Genomic DNA, 23,071 nt, shown 5'->3' on the forward strand with positions numbered 1-23,071 from the left:
AAATTAAATCATAGCTCCTGACTCCTGTTAGCATTTAAACGTCAATGTCTGATCTCAGAGCTTTCTCCTATTTAAGCCTGGGCTTCCAGGATCTTGAGTTCTGTTGACCCACAGCATGTCAGAGTTCCTGGAATAACGAATCCCTCTCCTCCTGTGGCCTTTGACCCCTGCTTCTTGTTCCAGGCTATCCTTTTGTCCTTAGAAGGAGCCCCCAGTCTTTAGGTCCAGTGCCTTTCCCGATGTATGTAGTTTATACATCTCAGCCTGGAGGACATTTTGGATCGGAAAAAAACAGAAAGTGCTGTTTTTCAGATAAAAATAAAAGTGTCGGGTTTGTTCCTACACCGCCGTCCAGGGGTGAGCATTGCTCGATCCCAGCTCTCATGCCCGAATTGTGTGATATGAGACAGGAAATCTGGCATGCATACATACAGGTCACTGCTTGCTAACCCAATGTGCTAGCTCTCTCCCACATGTGGGCGCGGCCTTCATAAAAGTTCAGCGTGCTCTTTTACCAGACTAAGTAAAAAAAAAATTTGCCAGACTTTATTTGAAATGTGATGATACTATTGATCCCTTACAAAACCAGGAGTTTAAAAAGAAACCATTTTTTTCCCTAGGCACTCCCAGTCTCATTCCGTTTCTTGTAGCCACACCTTCAGATGGGTGCCAAAGGCTAGTCTGATGGCTGCTGGAGACTCGGCTGTGTTCAATAAGACAAAGGCAGAGTATCACACATTCAGGCCTTGCGATCAGTTCACCATACAATTAGCTTTCCTCTGTTATTTGCCTGCCAGCTCACCCCATGCATTTCTGTCTGCTGAAAACAAAGGGAATGAGGCAAAGAAAAGACCTGATGGCTCCAGACCAATCTACTTGGTTGGGGGGACTAAATGAAACCCAAGGGTATATTCTCTTGGCAGTAAGGATAATTTATCCCCGGCATTGAAATCGTCTCTCTGTATCACGGTGCTTTCTCTCACACACGTTATTTCATCGCAACCTCAGATATTACGACAAGATAGATAGGTGACGTGCCCCCTTTCACGGTATCAAAAAACAGTATGCCCACAGGGATTTGTCCAAGTGGAATGCTACCTTTTCTATGGCGCTGTCAAAAATAGCAGCAAATACTGAAAGAGTGGAGAAGAGGCAGATTGAAATCCAAGTACCTCTGGCTCGGAAGCCTGAGCTCTCAACCTCCACGTTATCCTGGGTCCCACGGAGGAAGCCATCTCCCTCGACCCCTCAGTGTAAGCAGCAGTGTGTGGCAAACCTTCCGTGTGCCCAGGTTAAGCCCATAGAGCAGCTGCAATCTTAGAGTCGCAACAAAGCCCTTTGTTAGCATCAAACAAAAATACCCAAGGGATAGGACTTAGCCCTCTCCAACCTGCTTCTGTTTTCAATGCTTGATAAAGAGGCCAGGAATCATTTAAAGATGATGGGAACAAGGACAATAATAAACAAGCTGGCCTTCGTGCAGGTGAGGGGCCACGTCTGCAAAAGTACAGGTGTCCCAGTCCACCTTCCGGAGCGGAGAAGCAGAGTAAACAATGCTAAACCTCTCAGCCAGGTTCCTAGGGTTCAAGGCTAAATGGTGACATCAGGTTATTTATAACGATGCTGTGTCTTATTTCCTAGAAAGGCCCCGATAGCAGTAGGTCTAACACGTAAGGTAGCTGTGTAAACAAAAGGCGCTCGTAGACGTGGTAGAACCAGAACGGAGCCAGACCACAGTAACCACACAGCACACGTTTGCTACTTGTTTCACACAGTGAGACACAGCTTTATCCTAGGACGGTTTATGCCGCCACAGCAAGATACCTGAGCGCTGAGTAATTTATAAAGAACAGCAATTTATTCCCTCACAGTTCTGGAAGCCGGGGAAGCACGATTGAAGGGCTGGCATCCAGTATCTGAGGAGACCCTCGGGCTATGTCTTCACATGGCAGAAAGCATACGTGATGTTTTTCTCCCCGTGACAGAAGAGAGTGAACCCACGCCCGCAAACCTTTCTAATATCAAAGCCAGTCAGTCTGGTGGAGCCATGACCTGATCTCCCAACACCGTTATGCTGGAGACTGTGTTCTGGCAAATAAATTTGGGGAACACATGCAGACCACAGCACATAGATGAGTCTGAACACATAGTAGGTGCTGCCTTCTGATGCATATGGCTTAAATTACTGGAAGGACACATTCTTTGGAAGATTCTTATCATGTCAGTCACTCCAGTATCTAACCAATATTTACTACATTTCTGAGGGACCAATCAGCTCCTTTCTTTTCAGTCCTTGTTAGAAGTTTCCACTCTCTCCAAATGCTGTTCTCCAAATTAACAAATCCAGCCTTTGCGCTGGCATAGCATTTCCCTAACTTGACTATTTCATCTTTTGCTAAATGACACCTACTGATGCAGACCGTGTTTTGTCTAAGACATTTCCCCCTCTCTTTTTGGTCACAATAATAAGTCGCGTTTCTGGGTTTTAATCCCTCTACTCTCAAGGGCCTCTCTTCTCGGGGATAAACTAGTGTTTTCTCCTGAGGCTCTAAACTGCACAATGGACAGGGACGTTCAAATCTCTCTCCCTACTTCTTAACCAAATGCTGGGTACAAGAAGTACTTTATCAGTATTTGTTAAAAAAAACAAAAAACAAAAAACAAAAAACAAAAAACAAAAAACACCAGTGCATACTAAGGAAAGGCAAGAAGTACACAGAAAAGGACCCCCCACACACACACCTAATTAATGAGAACATAATTAAAAGATGGCTGAAAATAATCAGAATTCTAGTTACCTTGCTTAAAATGTGAAAACTAATTTTTAAAAAAGACTACACTGAAACCATGCATTTATTTTAGTACAGTTGTGAAGTTTCTGGGCCAAGGTCTGGAGTGAGAATACACTCCATCCATCGTTTAGGTGCGGATGCGGTAGAGAAATGAGACTCCTGGAAAAGAGAGAGAGAGAGAGAGAGAGAGAGAGAGAGAGAGAGAGAGAGAGAGAGAGAGAGAGAGAGAGAGAGAGAGAGGTGGGGAGGGGGAGGGGGAGGGGGAGGAAGGGAGGGGGAGGAAGGGAGGGACGGAGGGAGAGAATCTTGGCTCCTCCCACTCGGTACCAGCCCTGGCGTTCTGACAGGAAGCAGCGCCTACTGCCTACAACTCTTTTCCTAGAAACCAGTCTGGCATCTCCTGCCCTCGAGTCGCAGTTCAGGTCTTCACAGAAACACCTCCTGACCACTCTAAAAAAAAACCTCACTTTCCCTGGACCCCACGCTTTATTTCCTTTTCCTATTGGACTTCTTTGAAAAAAATTAAAGCCGACCTATTTGTATCTTCTCGATTTATAAAGGAAGTGAGAAGATACGTCGGTTGGTAAAGTCCATGTTAGGGAGCAGCAGCCCTGAGTTAGCTGGCACTAACATAAAGACCCAGACAGAGGATAGGGAACCTGCGATACCCACGTGGGATAAAGACGGAAGGATCCTGGGGCTCGCTAGCTAGTAATTTTAGTCAATCAACGAGCTTCAGGTACAGTGTGAGATCTTGTCTCAAGAAATAAAAGTGGAAGTAGGAAGACCCCTGATCTCCTCATACACCCGTACGTTCGTCATACAAGAGTCAGCGCATGTTTCAGTGTATACTTTGACGCTAGACAGATGACTCTATCTATGAGATCATTCCCACAACCAGGAACAAGGGCCATGGTGTCATCCCCCAGCATTCCTCCATGCCTGAGCCTGATCCCGCCCATCCTCTTCCTCCTGCTCCCAGAGAACTGTCAATCTATTTGGGTTTTTTGTTTGCTTGTTCGTTGGCTTGGTTTGTTTTCTTGCCACGACAGAAGAGTTTGCACTACCTAGAACCTTAATAAAAGGAATCGCACAGAAAGTGTTCTGTAGGTGAGGAGGCATCTGGATTCTATTTGCTCTTGCAGAATTATTTTCATAGTCATATGCCGTTTCAACGGCCCGTTGTTGAAAGATAGCCATCGTATGTATACCGCAGTTTGTTCGTTCATCTGTCGGTGGACACTGCAAGCTGCTTTCGGTGGTTGTGTATTACAGAGAAGACTGCCGTGAGTTCTTGGTTACGAGTTTCTGCCTGGCAGATGCGTTCATTGCTCTGGGTGGCGTCCAGCACTTTGGAATGGCCGTGTAAAAGAAACTTGTTAGCAACGGTTGTTGTTATTGGTTGTCCCATTTCACACTTCACCAGTAGTGTCTCAGAATTCCACTCGAGCCACGTCACAATCAACCCATATCGTTGTCAACACTCGATGTTTTCAGACTTCGTTAGTTTAGGCATTTGTTTGTTTGTTTTTGAGACGTAGTTTGGGCATTCGAATCAGTGTGATCTCATTGTAGAGTTCATTTGCGTTCTCCTAACGATTAATCTTTCCACGTGTTTATCATGCATCTCTGGTGAAATCCCCGTTCAACTCCTCTTTTAACCACTGAGTCTTCATAGTTCAACTACATACATGTATATATAAATAAAATGAATGCATGATGGAACTTTGCTATCGGGTATGATTTATGCATGCTCACATAGTCTTCTTTATAACTGTACGTTCTGAACGGCGGAACATAACGTTTTTGCTGAAGTTTGATCATCAAATGCCCTTAAAGCATTATACCTTCCATTTGGTTTCTTTAGACCCTTTACATCTCACATGCAACTCAGCTTCTATGGCCAAATACACCTGGTGGGATTTTTATTAACACTCAACTGTGTATATGGAGGCATTTGGGAGAAATGAGTGCATTAATAATGCTGAATGTTACAGTCCATAGAACAGTCTATCTCGGTCCTATGTGATAGATCCCAGCCATGTTTTAGAACTTTAAGTATAAAGTCCCTCACATCTTTTGATGTGTTTACTCCTAAGAAATTCATAGTACTGAGCACTGTTGTATGTTACATGGGTTTTTATTTAAATTTTAATTATTTGCGGTTAGTTATCAGGAAATACGGTTGGTTTATGTACATTGGTCCTGTATCCCCAAATCTTGTTAAACGCGCTTACTCTAGTAAGTTTTATATAAGTCTCATAAAATTTTACAAATAGAAAACTGTGTCATATATCAACAGAGACACTTTTCCCCCTTTCCAATCTGGCTATGTTTCATTTTATTTTTCTTTCATGAATCTCCAGAGGTGTTTGATTAAACTGTATTAGCTTGAATGTTTGCCTTGATTTGATTATGAATCTCTCTACCTATGCCCAGTGGACATCAGTACACCCAGTGTTGTTTTCTCATATGGCTACGGCTTCCGTCTGGCGAAGGAGTTGGATTAATGGTGGCCTAACATCATTTTCCTGAAGTGTTTGTGCAGAATTGCCATTATTTCTTATATATTCGTAAAATTCTCCTCTCAAGCTGTCGTGTCTTTGGCTTCCTTTGTAGAACGATTCCTAGCTATGAATTTAATACATTTAATAAACAGAGAACTCTCCAGTTGTGGAGTTTTCCATAAGTGGGGTTCAGGAGTTCATCTTCCAATACATTTGTCCATTTCCCTTTACAGATATAAACTTATTCAATTTTTACTGATCATTTCAAAACAAACTTTTGGTTTCAGTGTTTATTTTCTCTATCAATTTTCTGGGTTTGTATTTTATTTATTTCCTTGGTGGTCTTTATTTTCTGGCTTTTGCTCTCTTTGAGATTATTTCTTTTTGTTCTTCTCGTATTTCCTGAGACTTGGCTGACCTGAAACTCTCTTCAATTCTAACATGGGCCCCCAGTGCTATGCATTTCCCCCAAAGTACCACTTTAGCTGCAGCTCCCAGTGTTTAAGACATTGGTTTTGTTTTTATTCAATTAAAATAGCTTCAGAAAATAGTTTAACAAAGCCACAAAGAAATGAAAGCAGAGAGTCCAAGGTAGGAAGGCTCGCCATTCTACTTACTATGATAAATTCAGGGGGCCAAGTTGGAGAGGTTGGACCAACTGGTAGCATGAAACTTAAACAATGAATGATTTGTTAAATGGGAGAAAATCACTACCTGGACATGTTAGAAATTGACTAGGACACAATTATCTTAACAAGTGCCAGCAAACTGTGAGAACCGGTTCACAGTAAGGCAGAGAGGTAAATGAAAAGCTTTATCCAGAGGTCACATTTGGTTGTAGGAGAAGGAGAGAAGAAAAGGTGGAAGGTTACAAAGTTGTAATATCACTAGAGCTGGAAGGACACAGCGTAACTTAGGGAATGTCATATTGTACTAATGGGATCCTCACTCTGGAAGGAACGGATGGAAAGATAAACAAATTGATTTATCCATGCCACGAAATAATATACAGCAATCGAAGGGACTATGCTGTTGACACAGATCATTTGTATGGGTTTCAAAGGACAGACCCTGAGTGAGAAACACCACTCCCAGAAGATACATTATGCTGTATGTGTCACCTATGTATCATTCTTAAAGTCACAACATGACTGACATAGAGAACAGATTAACACTTGCCATAAGATGTGGAATGCAAGGAGAGAGATGGATGGAACCATAAAAGGGTATTTGAGATTCTTGCTCCTGCGATGGTGGTCACATGACTTCACACTCAATAAGATTAGATAGGAATAAACACGCAGGGATGTGTGCCTGTAAAACTGGTGAAATCTGAATGAAGTCAATGGATTTTATCAATGTCACTTACCTGCCTATGTTGTTCCACGAAAAACTAGGGGTGGATGGGTAAAGTGTTATGTAATCTCCCCTCATGGTTATTTCTTATAACTACATGTGGGTCTTCAGTTGTCTGAAAGGGTTAAAGGAAATAAATAAATTATCCTAGAGATATCAAGCAAACAACTAGATAAACCATGGCATATCTACATTATGGACTATTATGCATTCATAATATATGTATATGTATATACATATAAACATACATGTACACATATGTATGCACCTACATATACATATATACACATAAACACACATATATACATGTGTATACATACATATACACATACACAGATACATATTCACACACACACACACACACACACACACACACACAGGAACAAAACTCGGATCTTCTGCAAGAGCACATACCCTTAACCACTGAGCCATCTCTCCAGCCCCATGCAATTATTTTTAAAGTTAAAAAAATGAATACTAAATTAGAATTATTAATTTCTTTAGTAGAATTTACATAAGACATTATTGGATCAGAAAAATAAGACTCAGGAAAGTAAGTGTAATATGACTCCCTTTTTGTAAAACAACGTCAAATTTCCCAACATACTTTATGTATATCTGAATATACCTGCCTTTGTATGTGAATATATGTATGTGCTATTTAACAGTGAGGAAATGTATGTGAGTTTGCATCCTAGCTTGTTAATATGAATATATTTAGAAGGATAATGGGTGACACGAGCAGAAGGATGAGTAGAGGAGGAATAACCAAGACAAGTAAAAGATGAGAAGAAAATAAAGCACCACAATAGCAGAATATATGATATATATATATACATATATATGTATATATATAATATGTGAGATAATCAGTTTATTTATATACAACTGTGTGGTTAATTTTTGTGAACTTAGAAATGTACTTTTATTTTTACATTTTATCATTAAGTTGTCGAGACATAATTTTATTTTTACATTTTATCATAAGCTGTCGAGACATAATTTATTTACTATTCAGTTCACCTATTTAAAATGTACAATGTGGGGTTGGGGATTTAGCTCAGTGGTAGAGCGCTTGCTTAGCAAGCAGAAGGCCCTGGGTTCGGTCCTCAGCTCCGAAAGAAAAATAAATAAATAAAATGTACAATGTAGTGGTGTTCTTAGTGTGTTATCAGAAGTTGACGGCCAGTTCTATAAGCAGGTATAGAACATTTTCATCTCTTCCCTTAGGACTCCCAGGTCCATTAGTAATGATCCTCTATGCTCCCTCAAATTCCCTTCGGAGTTCTAGGGAACTCCTACCTCTCTTTCTGACTCTATGTCCTCTGTGTCATAGGATCAGAATCATACAGCACCTGGTTTTTCTGACTGGCTTCCCTCACCTAACATGACATCTCCAAGTTTTATCTGTGTTGTGATATACTGAGCCACCTCACTTCCTTCCATTGCCAAGTAATATTCCAATTTATGGATGTAACTTTATTGCATGCGTCTATGCACAGATGTTACCTGTCAGGCACTGTCATCTTGCCCCCATCTCTCTGTCGACTCTTCTACCTCATCTGCTATCACAGGTTGATATGCAGCTATGAAGCTCCACTAACCACCAGACAGTCACATTATTGTCTTTTTTTTTTTCCTCAGTTCCCTGAGGTACAAATTGTTCCACAGTCTGGTCCAACTAAATTGGAGCAGGAGAAGTTTTTGAAGCCAGGCTTTGAAGTTTGTTCTGATGGCAGAGGGCACTTAATACTTCTCTCTCTCTCTCTCTCTCTCTCTCTCTCTCTCTCTCTCATTCTCTGAAACTGGGATACCATTTGACTTTTCGCCTGAATAAAGTATGCTAACCTCCCCTTAGCTGTTTAGCACCCAAAGCTTTTGCTTTATCCCCTCCACCCACCTCCACTTTAACACACTCTCCCTATGCACCCCAGGCTGGCTAAGATTTCAAGATCTTCCTGCCTCTGTCTCTGGAGTGCTGGGATTAAAGGTGTACACCACTCTGTCTGGCTTTCTATTGGGTTTGATAATATCCTTGTCCTCAACTTCTGTTTGAGATGAAGGTAACCCCAGGAGAGCTTTAGAACTTTAGATTCTTAATGAATGACTCTCCCCTTAGACAAAATCTTTGAGCAGTCCTTGTGGACCTCATCTTCTCTGTTTACCTTTCTGAGCATGGAACCTGTACTTCGCAAGTACACAGTGCCCCACTGATCTTGATCTACCCACACTGGGATAGACTCTACCCATAACTGAGAGCTGGGTGGATGGAGGACGCTCCTGATTCGTCAGCCGTTCTCACTGGGCATTTGACCTCTGCAACTTCGAGGAGATAGCAAAGGCTGGTCTGCCCCTTCTATGAAATACCTTATCTGTGGACTGGGAGCCGAGGAAAGAAGGTCCTGGCTATGCTCCCACCAAGAGTGTCTGTGGAGAGGACTCTGATTCAAATGAAGGTGGGGGAGCCAGCCTTCGCCAACTGGCCACAGAATCCTGATCACACCATTTAGACGTGTTTTAAAGAAGTATTTCTTCATCAGTTGTGCAGCCTTAGAATAGTCTGTAGAACCTTCCAGTGGTTTGGTGGGGAGGTTAGTTGGAATTCATTTTTTTCATTGCCCTAGGATTGAGTAATTATGCTCATTTCTGAGAATGAGCCCCTGGAATTCTGTCCTCAGAAGACTGTGCCAATGCCTGGCCTCATCGCATAGTTTGAGCTTCAGTTTCCTTACCATAAAGGACAATAATTGACAAGTCAGGACATGATGGCCCCTAGCTCATTCCCTCTTCTCCTTGCTTGAATCTCACTTTGAGAAATAACAGAGGTCCTCGCTGAATAAAGTAATGTGTTGTAAGAATTTCAAGACTCCAGGAAAGTATTTTAAGTAAAATGAATATATTTAGACATTATAAAGATGTGATCTTCAGGCCTAAATCAGGATTCTTTAGAAGTTTGACTCACAAGAAAACACTTTAACAAAATCAGAAACTAACATGACTCAGGATCTCTGGCCCTCCTCTCTCTCCTTTTCCTGTCTCACCATCTCCTAATTCACACACACCCCCACCCTTATATTTTGCTAACATAGGAGAAGTATTAAACAGAAATCAAGGAATTAAAAATTAAAATAACAGAATTCAGGAATTCTATATAAAGATCTTTAAATGGGTGATAACCAGTAATCTCTCTGAGCTGTTTTTATACAACAGTCTAAGCCTTAAAATGACTTCCCTTTTTATTTATTAAGAAACCAAGGCCTGTCTCCAGAGTCATTCATTGATTCACTCACTCACTCACTCACTCACTTGATAAGCATGACTTAATACCCAGGAATTGAATGCTCTTTTCTCCTAGGTGCTTGGTTACTGGTTCGATTTTAGAAGAGGAGACAGGATTTAAAGAGTGAGCCGATCACCATAAACCTTGGTCAAACAAAAATATATCCTTGTCATGTTTACTCAGTATTTACAGAACCTGTTTACCTCCTCATAAGATGACCAGGAAGAGACGCTATGCGTGAGACTTACTTTTGACTTCACCCCGCAACAGCCTTCAGCCTAATCATTCACAAGTCCTATCTTATTTTCATCTTCTCCAGCAGGTCATGTTGCATAACCATAATCTTCCACAGTTGACCCATGCCCTTCTATAACTTTTTCCACATCCTAGAAAGTACGAGAGACATAAAGAGAGAAATCGTAATCAAGTACAGCGTAACTCACCAGACAGACGATGTCTTGTGTGGTTTGAGAACTGCATGTATGCAAGCACTGCCTTTGAATAAAATCCGCCCACCTTTTCCTCCCCTCTGGTCCCCTCCCCCTTCTCCCCTACAACTCTGCCTTCCCGAGTTCATGTGCCCTTTGGTTAAACCCACTTTTTAAAAGTCCGTTTAGTGTGCCTGAGTGTAAGACTGTCTGCTGGGGCATTTCCCATGCCTGTCAGGGGCTCCATCCTTAAAGATGACTGACTCTCGCTCCTCTAGCAGGCATCAGTTGCCCAAAGCCCCTTAGCAGGTGGCAGGGCTTCGCAGACCTCCCGGATCCATGCCGGGATTTGGGTGGGCTCGATCTTACACAGGTTTTACACACTAGTCACAGTCACTGAGAGCTTGTGTGGGCAGTGGCTTGTCAAACCATTTTGCTATGGGTATCCACGACCCTTGGCTCTTATATTCTTCCTGCTTACTCTCCTGTGGGCCACAGTACCTCTTCTTTTTTTATTTTATAAAGAAATTGGATACTTGGAGTACAGTTTTTAAAAATTACCTGCAGAATAAAACAAAATGATTTGAATCTGAAGATAAGAGTACTTTCTGTAGTTTGGATGGTGACGGGGGCGGGGCGGGGGGCAGCATCATGTTGAGTATCAAATGCCAACTGAATGCATACGATGACTGCTTTCAAGAAACACGTCTTAGACACGAGTAATGATCACGTCGGTTAGAAAATATTTGTTATCATAGAAGGTCTAAGTGTGCCACTGGAGAGAGAAAAGAAAGAGACGTGTCATAAGGGAAATGACAGACTTGTAGGGTAGGTAGTAAGAAAACCTACCCAAGCACATTTCAGCCTTCCTTCAAAGACCAGCAAAGAATTGGCCCTGGTTAGGAACTGTGAAGGTGTGTTCAGACTGCAGAGCCAGATGGAATTGGAGACTTGAGAGTTTGCTTTTAATCCATCAGGAAACGGTACAACGTTTCAAAACAAGGCTGGGTTATCAATGCTGTGTCTTAGATTATTCTGACACTGTTTATAAATTAGGGGTTTTTTTTCTAAATACCACGGGTGAGAGGACAAGAAAGGGCTTAGGGGGTGAAGGCACTTGCTGTCACACCGAATTAGGTTTAATCCCAGGGACCCACATGATGAAAGCAGAGATCAAACTCATGCAGGTTGTCTTCTGACCTTTATGTGTGTGCACTGTGGTCTACACTCACACACACACACACACACACACACACGCACACACACTCTCTCACACACACACACACTCTCTCTCACACACACTCACACTCACTCTCTCTCTCACACACACACACGCACACCACACGCACACACACACACCACACGCACACACACTCACACATACTCACACACGCTCTCTCTCACACACACACTCTCTCTCACACATACACACTCTCTCTCTCACACACACACACACTCTCTCTCTCACACACACTCTCTCTCTCACACACACACACGCACACCACACGCACACACACACACACCACACGCACACACACACTCACACACACTCACACATACTCACACACACACACACTCTCTCTCTCACACACACACGCACACCACATGCGCACACACACACCACACGCACACACACCACACTCACACACACTCACACATACTCACACACACACACACATACTCACACACACACACACTCTCTCTCTCTCTCACACACACACACACTCTCTCTCACACACACTCTCTCTCTCACACACACACTCTCTCACACACACTCTCTCACACACACACATGCACACCACATGCACACACACACCACACTCACACACTCACACACACTCACACACACACTCACACACACACTCACACACACTCACACACACACTCTCTCTCACACACACTCTCTCTCTCACACACACACATTCTCTCTCTCACACACACACACACTCTCTCTCACATACACACACACTCTCTTTCTCTCTCTCTCACACACACACTCACACACTCTTTCTGTCTCTCTCTCTCTCACACACACACACTCTCACACAGAGAGAGAGAGAGAGAGAGAGAGAGAGAGAGAGAGAGAGGAAGTGAAAGTATTTTCAATGATTAAAAATACAGCAGAAACTGAGGAACAATGCAATAGCCATTGTTATACTGGGCCAGGTGCCAGGAAACAAAGAAAGCAAGAAATCAGAGGAGATCAGCAGCTTCCTAAACATAAGACAGCAGAGAGGGAGAAGGATTAGAACCCAGAGACCGGTGTCAGCAATAGAAGCAGCCTGCACTCTGTTTTGAGAGTAAATGTTTATAGGCCAAGGGCCCTAAACTGAGACAAGGAACAGAGACCTAATAAATACTTGCTGCGCATATACTGTGTGTTCAGGGCGGAGTTGGGTGGGTGGTGGAGTTCCGTTTAACTTTTTAAGTCCTTGCTGTGGAAGAGACTCCGTTCCCAATCTGTGTGGCTCCAAAGGGAAAGCTGGAGTCGGAGAGTAGGAGTTAGGTAGGAAGTAAAATGTCTTCCTAATGAACAGAGACTTTGGCTGAGTGGTGAGAGCCCCGTCACAGGCAACATCCAAACAGAAGATGGTCTTCCAGGAACACTGGGGCGAGAGTTCTTCCTAGGGCTGAGGGCTAGCCTGGCCTTTCTGTTAGTTCTCTTCGAGTCTCGAGTCTCTCCTCTGATGAGGTAGTTCTACAGATTCTATTATTAATCTGTGGTTTCTCCCAATTATTAAATAAATTACTCAGTCTGTCTGCCATTCAGTAAAACTCACACACTTACATCTGTTATTCTTGAATTATTTTTGGTTAGGGCTCTTCTTCTTTATTAAAAAAAATTTCTTTCCAGTTAACGTTACCTTTATAGATATCTTAGAATAGGATGCTTGGTAGATAGGGTTATAAATACCAGAGTGGGAATGGCTTTTCTCGTGCCTAATAATGTGGTCGTTTAGGACAGACAAGGAATGAATCATCTTGGCTTGCAGATTATGATGCAGCTTCTGCATGTTGCAGTAATTCAAAAATTAAAAAAAGAAAAAAGAAAGAAAGAAAAAAAATTCCCAGAGAGGTTCACTTTGATACCGCACGGTAAAGAAGAAGAATAATTGCACTGTGAGGCTTTCAGTCAGAAGCGGTTCCCTCTGGTACATTTTTAAAGGGAGAAAGGCGAGGAAGGAAAGGGGAAAGGGGACCTGGTGGCGAGCCCTGTTATGAGCTATAGTTCAAGCTTCGCGTTTCCCCGGTATCTTTTGAAACGTAAAATCCCACAACAAATAGCTCGGTAACGTATAACCGGGATGAAGCTTCGATTCCGATTTAAGCGCTCCGGTTTGCTCGAGTCTTGCTATTTTCTGCATTTGTTTTGACTGCTCTCATCATTCAAGATTGACGCTTGGATGGGTGTGTAGGAGGGAGCAGCAGCAGCAGGCTTACAGCTTGCAGACAAAAAAAAAATCTGCCTTATCTGATGGCTATTATTGAAAATGCGAGGTGTAGCCTGGGTTGGGTAATGAAGGGGAGCGAGCGAGGGGGAGCACGGAGCATGGGGCTGCATACTGATGAGTGTAGGAGTACTTGATAAAAAGAATTCTGGCTGCTGGCCGTGTGTTGCTCATTGTGGAGTACTCCAGCAGTCACATAGAACGCAGAGCAGCCCAGGCTGACAGCTTGATATGCCTTCTTCTCCTGCCTGGGTTTTGGGGGCTGTATGACGCACTGGTCGGTAGTAAAGATTAATATGTAAGAAATGTGCAGCTAGGATCAAGTCATACTCCACAGCCTGCCTGGCAAACTATGTTTTACTTCTGACTTTGCTCTCTCGCTGAGAACATTAATCTGTCAAGCTGGCGGGCTCCTTTGATAACAACTTTCCCAGGACCATGATGTGGCAATGCCACCTCTCAGCCCAGGACTACCGCTATTACCCTGTGGACGGCTACTCCCTGCTAAAACGGTTCCCTCTTCACCCTCTTACAGGACCCAGATGCCCTGTCCAAACAGTAGGACAATGGTTGGAAAGCATTGGGCTACCTCAGTACGAGAACCACCTGACGGCTAATGGATTTGACAATGTACAGTTTATGGTAAGACGCTCTCCGTGTCCACGGAGCTGCCTTTTGTCTGTCTTTGCTTCTGATGTGTCTTATGTGGCTCAGAGGCAGCCTGGCTTGCACAGAAACGGATCTGTTTTATATATGTAACTACATCGGAAAATTGGATGCCTTCAGGACAGAACTTGCTCTGTGTGCATATAGACACTGACTAGAAAATGGGGATCTATGTGCATCCATTAGGCATGTGTGTTGTATGAATTGGGTGAGAGCTCTATTTATAGGCTCTGGGAGAAGATTAACATTTATATTTTCCCTGTCATTCATTGTATGGCTTTTTTCTTTCTTTCTTTCCTATACGTTTGTGATCTTAGCAGACAATTAGATTTATCCCACGTTCCAGCTAAATCTGGATCCCGGAGACATGTTATTCTGCTTGAATATCAGTATCTGTGATTAATTAGAGAATCTGCTATGTTGATGGTATGAAGATCATCTTTCCTGCTAGTCATTCAATAAGCCGGTTAAATCCTGTGGACGACCCTTCGTTAGCTGGCCGCTTCAGCTGGTCGCTTAGCTTATCGAGAGCAGGCTCTTCCTTCCACATGGCTGACTGAGGAGCGATGAAGGATTGTTTGTTACTTTAGGTGAAAAGCAAACACTTGGGTCAGTCAGCTGTCAGGGTATAAAGAGGGGCTGATGTACCAAATGCATTGATGTACTTCCGAGTCCCGGTCTGTGTGCAATCTAAAGCGGGCGTGTGCAAACTTCTCGGTGTGCACACAGGTGAGGAGGAGGAGGAGGAGGAGGATAGGAGGCGTGCAGACGGCAATGTAGTTTTCTAATCATTTCTAGACCTCCCCCAGTGGCGTTCTTTGGCCCTCCCTTGTTAAGCTCCTTTAGGCTAAGTCACGGTTCTTCTCACCTTCCCTTGCTTTTAAGGTCCCATGGCACATATCGCCGATCCCTAAATTCAGGGAGACCCACATGTCACAAGCACGTAGCACACAAATGGCTCATAGGTGTCCTTAGTCGTTCCTCTGAGGTAAAATGCTAAGGCTGACACTTGCAGCACACCCATAAACCACCGAGGGCTAGTCAGAGCTTTGTGCTTCCCTTTTCCAGATTGCTTTTCTCCAAACTTGAATTATTACAGCCCCGAGGGTTATTAAGATGGTTAAACTTCAACTCCTACAAAAAACGTGTATGCCTACCAGGTTTTAGAATGCATAAATGTGGCCCATCATCTGATCATTAAGTAATATATGCACGTGACCCTTTAGGGATATCTTAATTTTTTTTTTAATTAATGACCTATGCATTTCTTTCCCCCATGTCCAACAGACAGTCACTGGTTATGCAGCTGGGATTCTGGGTGTTGAAATAGGATGGAAATGGAAGTTGTTACAGCTCTGAGCAGGTTTAAGACTTACTTAGGGCAGTAAAGAGATGGTATTAATAATCACAAGACCTAGCAAACAAATTGAATGCTGCTCTGGCATTACTTATATTGACTGTACCTTTCTGCATTGCTACTCTTTCCCTCTGTCTTTACCTGAATTGGGGCATATCATTCCCCAGCCCTTGTCCAAATCTGTTCTGGTCCGTGAGAAGTTGGGTTTTAGATTCACTGAGTTAATCGTCCACACTGAAGGACTTTAATTCGGCTTAATTTTCTTCTGAGTATTAAACACTTATGAACAAATATAATTCCCCTTTCGAACGTATTTAACTAGAAGGTAATCTCTTGGTTTTATTTTTTCTAAAGGAGTTTGAGGAAAGAGTATGCAGAATAACCATGTGCGAATTGTGCATAAAATGCATCAAAAAAAAAAAATCCCGAGAATCGTGGGAAGATGAAATCCTAGATTGTGGCTTTACCTGGTTTTTTCCAAGTGGTGTATGGTATCTTCCAGAAAATAAGATCACCTTGTTAACTTGCACCATGAGACAGAATCAAAAAGGCAGCTTTGATTTGCTGTGTACAGGGATTAATTAACTGTGAAGATGAAGTAAATCATGAAATTGTGTCATCAATTAAATAGTGTCATCAATTAGTGTGTTTCATGCTTTCGTGCACCATTCGTTTGGTGCCAATATTGTGAGAAGAGTTTGTCTACCTTTATGATAATAGTCTGTTGATTGGATTGCCATGGGCTACTTAATGCTGAGCTTAAAGCCCTCCATGGTTGGCCCACTTTAAAAATCAGATTTCATTAATGTAAAAATCTGTTAGACCTGCTCAACTTCCATTCGGTACCCTAGTCTAGCTTTTGTTTTTCTTGTGGCACATTCTGACCTGCATTTATTCATTCTGTTGCCTTAGCAACTAGCACCACACTTCCATTAACTATGGTGTAGTGAAGGTCTTTTTAGAAGAAGACAGTAGACATCAAGAAGATATAATTAATGCTGGTTAAAATGTCAGAGTCCAGCCATGCATGCACTTTGTTTTGGAAACATATTCTATTGATCAGTTAAGTTTAAAGATTTTGTAGAGATAGATAACTTTTGAAGAAAACATTTACCCAAGGCTTAATTTATTTTTGCTAAATATATTGTATACACTCTTAGACATAAACACAATGTATGTTAATTTTTATCTAATGACAATCTTTAACTTTAGTAAAGGTTACTTAATAGTGATTCCCGAACATGCTTAGAGAAGAAGGAAGCTCCTCCCCATGTGCTTTTTAACTCTTTACTGTCTTTTACAACTTCTCCTTGGGCTCTTTATACTTACCCTTGATTCTATAGGTACAGGAATCACTTTTCATATCTTTAAAACAAAAGAATAAGCTTTTGCTCTATGCCTTCGTCATCATTTGTAGAACATCATGGGCATGGATTAGATCCAAAGCATCATTAAGAATATGAAGATATGGGGTTGGGGATTTAGCTCAGTGGTAGAGCGCTTGCCTAGGAAGCGCAAGGCCCTGGGTTCGGTCCCCAGCTCCGAAAAAAAGAACCAAAAAAAAAAAAAGAATATGAAGATATATAGAAAGTGGTGCAATTCAAAAAGGACTACAACATGACTTAAAGCCAGCTAAGACTTTGGGAAAGTCACGTGCGTGTTGACATCACAAGCCCTCTCACCAATCATGCGTCTGAAGTCCTCCCTAGTCCCACCCTGCCTGTTTCCTCTAAAGACAAGCATCACATCTGCTCTGCATAATCTCCCTGCTTCTCACCAGACCGGGGAATGCCGTGGGGGGTGGGGGGGTTCCTCTGAGCCTTGTGCCTTTCTTCAGCCTTTGCAATGTATGTGACATGACTAAGTTTTCATGTTGCTTATTCTCCCAGCAAGGAGTTTAGGGATGTATCCACTGTTATGCAGACTTGCTTGTTTTTTTTCCTTACTATATTTATTGCTGCCACCCCGATCTTTCTATTTCTGAAATGACTGTTCCGTAAGTTGTCCAAGTCTCAAATCCTCTATTTCTTCTCCTATGTCTTTGCTCCTTATGTCCTCTCCTGCTCCTCGGGAACTGTCATTTCTTTTCCCTTCCTTATATTTTTTATTCTTAAAGGTCCCCCTGCCTAGTTTACATAACTTCCCTTAAGGACTCTAGTCCCTAGTAGTGTGTCTTTCAGAACTTGCTTAGTGGTTGAATTTTGGAGCCATCATTAAGGATGAAGTTTCCACTCGTGTATATCTCGTCTTCTCAACTAGAATAGAAATTCAGCAAGTCTTGTTTGTGTGCGATTCCCTTGCCTTTCTCACAGCTCCTAGTGTAATGCTAGAGGCATAGAAATCCACCCATAAATACCAACACACACAACAGATCGACAGGCTGGACCTCCAGCCTCGTTTATAAACTAAAAATCTTTTTGGCCAATCAGAGTACGGAGCATTAGTTGTCTCATTCTGGAATTGAGTCCTCTGTAAATATTTTCCATGCGCTTGAAAGTGTTAATTACTAGGGACCTAACGATGAACAAAACATGACGCTTACCTCAGTCAGGGCATACTGTTGTCCCGAGTATTTGCCTGCACACTCTACAAACATTCCTTCATGCACATAGACTATAAGATAGAAATCTTTCCCCTCATCTTTCCGTACAATCAGCATCAACCAGCAGATTTTCCTATATTAAATTATAGTACATAGTGGGAAATGCCAACAATCTGTTGGAGTTCAAAGTCAAGAAAAATGGAGACAGTGTTAGCATCAATCCTTCCTAGGCAGGACTGCAGCAGATTGATGGTGCGAAGGGCATTTTATAAAGTGTGTATGACTTGGAGAAGGTCTGACTCAGAGGCTCTCGGGGCACACTATCCAACAGTCACATTTGTACATTCTAAAGGAGAAAAGAATGAAATTATATAATACGTCATTCTTTTAGCGTGACCTATTGACTTGGGATGGTTTGACCATTGTTCAAGTGTTCAGGGTGAAGGCTTTATGGAGTCTGTTATCAAGGTAATACTGGAAGCCACCCACACACAAGTGGGCGTTTCTGTGAGCTTGAGTGGATAGCACTCATAAAGCTCTTACTGGAGGTCAAAGTGAGCAGTGCCCATTGCACACTGAAGGAGACCCAAGGAGCTATTTCAGGTTATAGAGGTGGACAAAAGATGCAAAGCTGATAGGTACATATGTAACTGAAATTTTTCTCCCACATTTGTGGTGTATATTACATGCTAATGGAACTACAGATCTCTTCTATATTCCAGAACTTTGCTGGAATAAATTCTGTTTTGCAGCTCATCTGCCAAAATGACATTTTAAGTCTTGGCAAACCACCATCCAAGTAAGAAGTTAGACCTGTGAACAACAGAAATAACTTGACCTTAATGGTGAAGACTAATCACTCCATGATGGCTTCTTACTTAACTATGTTTTCAGGCAAATCTAGGACGCTTTTATGATTTAAATGTATACAAGAAAAATATCCATTTCCTCTATCTTCCTGTTTCTGAGGTAGGCTGGGCTTTGATTTGAGTGGGTGGCCTTATATTACAAAAGCATCTATAAGTTTCCAAACTTATAGATAGTAGTAGGAGTAGACTCACTACTACAAATGTGGGTCTTTTTTTTTTCAACCATTGACAATTAAAATCTGTCCACATCTAGCAGTCCGTGCCGAAGGGAAACCATTCTGGACAAGAGCTAAATGACAAATACAAGAAGCAGTGACAGTGGAGGGGTGGTGGGAGATAGAGAAAGGAAGACTTCTCATCAGCACGCTCTTGTCTCCCTAATGATTTGATTTACTCGTGGAATCTAGCAGCAATGCCATTTGGGGTGATTGTGTTAATATTTTGAGCTGTCTAAAGGTGCAGGACAAAATGTTGGTGTCATGAGAGCTATTAATTGTTCCTGTGCGTGCCATTAGCCTGGGAAAGGATACTGATTGCAAGTGCAGCACAGAAAGTCAGAAATGAGGGCATGTGCTGGACTGACCATGCTGAAAGACCGACTCTCGGGGAGGATGTCAGCCATGGCTCCAATCTGATGATGGAAAGGGGCCTTTCCTTCCATCTGGAATTACTCTGATTAAAATTTTAAGCACTAAAATATGTTGCCCCATTTTCTAATAATCCAGTAATGTAACTCCCATTACTAACTAATGTTCACATGAATTAGCCTCTAATTTAGTCATGGAGCACATTTGCATAATTTGATCTCCAGAATTGCTTCAAATGACCAGATATTTGGGGTGAGGAATTTACATCATGAGTCTAAAAACTTAGTGGAGCTGCTGAGTTACAGACTAATCTTAAGAAATCCAACCAAAATCATATTCCTCTCTGCTTTAAAAGAGCAGATCTCCCAGGCAACTCGCTCAATGGCTGTGACCTCCATTTTCTCATTTCCCGGCAATGCCTTAACCGCTCCATAATCCAGTCTGTTTCCCAACTTTCCTACAAACTGCACTCTTGCAAATCAGCCTTGCTCTACTTCTTGACAAACTTCTGCTCCCCTCTGGCCTCTTAGTTTGTGACACCTTCCGTCTCCACTCCTTACCCTCAGCCACTTGCCCTGGCTCCAACTTTTGGACATCACCCTACACTTTGCACTGCAGACATGCTCTGAGAGCCATGTCTTTTTGCCTTGCTTTACCTCTTTCTACCAGTTTCCATCACTACTTGCTGCGCATTTCCATATGCGTGGATGCCTGGCATGTAGCACAGACCGTCATAAAATGAATGCCCAACAAATGCTAACTGCAACTGTGGCCCAGAGGGCTCCGAGGTACACGTTTGCTTTCATCAGCTGTGCTTAAATCCTTCAGAGGTTCTTAAGTGTGGGAAATGGTAAGGTATTTCAAAATCCATAGTGTGACTATCAGAGTTGGGAACCCTGCTGAGCTGGGTCCAGCTAATTCTCCAGCCTTGTCTATCTCTTTTTATTTCTTCTCTATGCAGTAGGGAACTGAATTGTGAGCCTTTCCTCCACTGCCTGGCTTTTCACACACCCCTCTCTGCCAAGAGTGATCTTTCTTCTCTCTTAACTCCTTTCGGATCCTTCAACTCTTACTTCAGTTGTGACATCTTTTAGCTGTCAATCTGCTTCTGACCTTCCAGGTAGAACTTATGTATGCTTCTTCCGTAGGACCCTTCCTTAAAATTTCTTCTTGGCCTCTATCACTTGTATATTGTCAACCTATTCCCTATACCCGTATACTTCTACCACACATAAATATTGGACCAGATTTTGACCATCTGTGTAAAGGGCCATGCAGTTAGATCATTTAGACTTTGCAAGATATATGGTCTCTGTGGGGGAAAAAAAATCTGTCTTTGTTGTTGCAGTAAAATAGCTATAGATGATATGAATATGAATGAGTGTAGTTTGGTTCCAGTCAAATTTTATTTATTAAAACAGGCAGATTAATCATAGGGCCACAGTTTGCTGCCCTGCCCCACAGTTAGAAATTAGCCTTGATCCCATGTCTCCAGATCTAATGAAAGAAAGCAGAAAGAAGCAAGCAAGCTAGGAGAAGAGTGAGAAGAGAGGAAAGCATGGGCTGGGGGCAGGCAGGCAACAGGCAGATGGCTACAGGAGGGGATTCTGATGGTCTGTTTGAAAGATAACCTCGGTGAGCTGCTGAGGACAGTTAGAACAGAATCCGGTCTTCAGGACTTTGACAGCGTTTTGCAGACTACAGTATATTTTCAGCAAGCGAGCTGAAGAGGCATGAGACAGAGAAAAACACAGCTGTACAGCAAGTCTGTCTTCCCTCTGTGTGGAACTCCTGTCTCTTCCTTCTTCACCTGATTTTTCTCAAATCCATTTAAACATCATCTCCTCAAAGAAATGCTTCCTAACCCTACCCTGACTCTTGAGGCTGATCTTTCCCTTCCCAGTGTATCCATAACACACCCACAGAGCCCTGTTTTTAGCCCTGTTTTTAGTCCTCATATTCCTTTGCCATTATTCTAATCTGTTCAAATCTTGGTTTCTACCCTAGAGAGTGAATTTCTTAGAGGAATAGACAGGGTAGTATTTACATTTCTATTCCCAAAGCCTAGCACACTGCCTGGCATATAGTAGCTTTTCAACATTGATGAATGGAATGGTTAAAGTATTCTACAGTATTCTACAGATTCCTATAAGTTAACCTGCACAATTCATACTTCTATCAGTATTCCCATACTTATAAGTGAAGAGAATGAGACTCAACCAGGTTTAAGAGAGCTGTTAGCAGAGTCAGGTTTACAAAGCCAGCTCTCTGTGATGAAAGTTCCCTCTCTGACTTTAGTAAGGGTCTTTACTGTCCCCTTCACCAAATGCTTCAACTGAACCCAGGAACGACTGGCTCTAGTCTCAAAGCTCTTCCTGTCTTCAATCCTTTTGCCCCTTTCTTGCACTTTTTTTCTCTCAGTGCACCTTACCTGTCAATCTCCTCCCCACTATTTCCTAAGAAGACCAGTGCTTTAACCATGGCAGGGCCTACATTATCAACAAAGGTATTCACCTTCGTTTCTGTCCACAGTTGCCTCAGAGTAAGGCAATAAGTCCAAGCTCAAGGTATCAACAGGATTGATTCTACTGAGGGCTCTGAGAAAAGGTTATGTTCTGGTCCTGTTGCCTTGATTATGGCCTCCTTATTTACCTCTGTATTTTGACACTGACTTCTATGTCTTGACATTTCTGTGCTCACATTTCTCTTCTTGTAAGGAGAGTAGTCACTCTTGGTTGCAGACCATCCTAATGACCTCATTTGGTTTGATTATTTATGTAAAGACCCTATTTCCAAAATAAGGTAACATTCTAAAGGGCTACAGGTTAGGACTTCAACATATCAACTTAGGAATGGCATGATCAAATTAGTAACCCTCAATAAATGTATGCCTATGAATCCTTTATTATTCCTCATATCATTAAGCATGGCTATGATAAATAAATAGTTGGTTAACTAAATTAAAGTCAAAAGTCAAGCCCAGGTCAATCTGAGGCCAATAGGAAAGTTGCCAATAGTTGTGGAACATCAGAGATAGGCAAACCAAGAAGGTGTGAATTGGGATAAATTAGTGTGATCACCTCTTATTCTTGGGGAGATAGTCAATTAGTCAATCAGAAGAGTACCAAGAGGTAAGGTAACAGAGAAAGAGAGAGAGAGAGAGAGAGAGAGAGAGAGAGAGAGAGAGAGAGAGAGAGGAGGGAGAGAGAGAGAGAGAGAGAGAGAGAGAGAGAGAGAG

At 42.3% G+C, this 23,071-nt stretch overlaps 1 protein-coding gene across 12 annotated transcripts in view; it reads left to right on the top strand.

Annotated features, from left to right (window-relative positions):
• Anks1b (ankyrin repeat and sterile alpha motif domain containing 1B) overlaps positions 1–23,071 on the top strand; it is a 1,165,946-nt gene that overhangs the window by 745,336 nt on the left and 397,539 nt on the right. For 7 of the 12 annotated variants that reach the window (XM_087557139.1, XM_087557140.1, XM_087557141.1 and 4 more), the window contains exon 1: positions 13,976–14,454. In XM_087557139.1, the coding sequence (XP_087413265.1) occupies positions 14,251–14,454 (204 nt within the window). In that variant the 5' untranslated portion in view covers positions 13,976–14,250. Of the gene's footprint in view, positions 1–13,975; positions 14,455–23,071 lie in introns of those variants that run through there. The other 5 variants (NM_001414940.1, NM_001271371.3, XM_087557137.1 and 2 more) reach the window with 1 other exon arrangement.

Source organism: Rattus norvegicus, chromosome 7 (assembly GCF_021556685.1).
Source record: "Rattus norvegicus strain SHRSP/BbbUtx chromosome 7, alternate assembly SHRSP_T2T, whole genome shotgun sequence".
NCBI classification, from domain to species: Eukaryota; Metazoa; Chordata; class Mammalia; order Rodentia; family Muridae; genus Rattus; species Rattus norvegicus.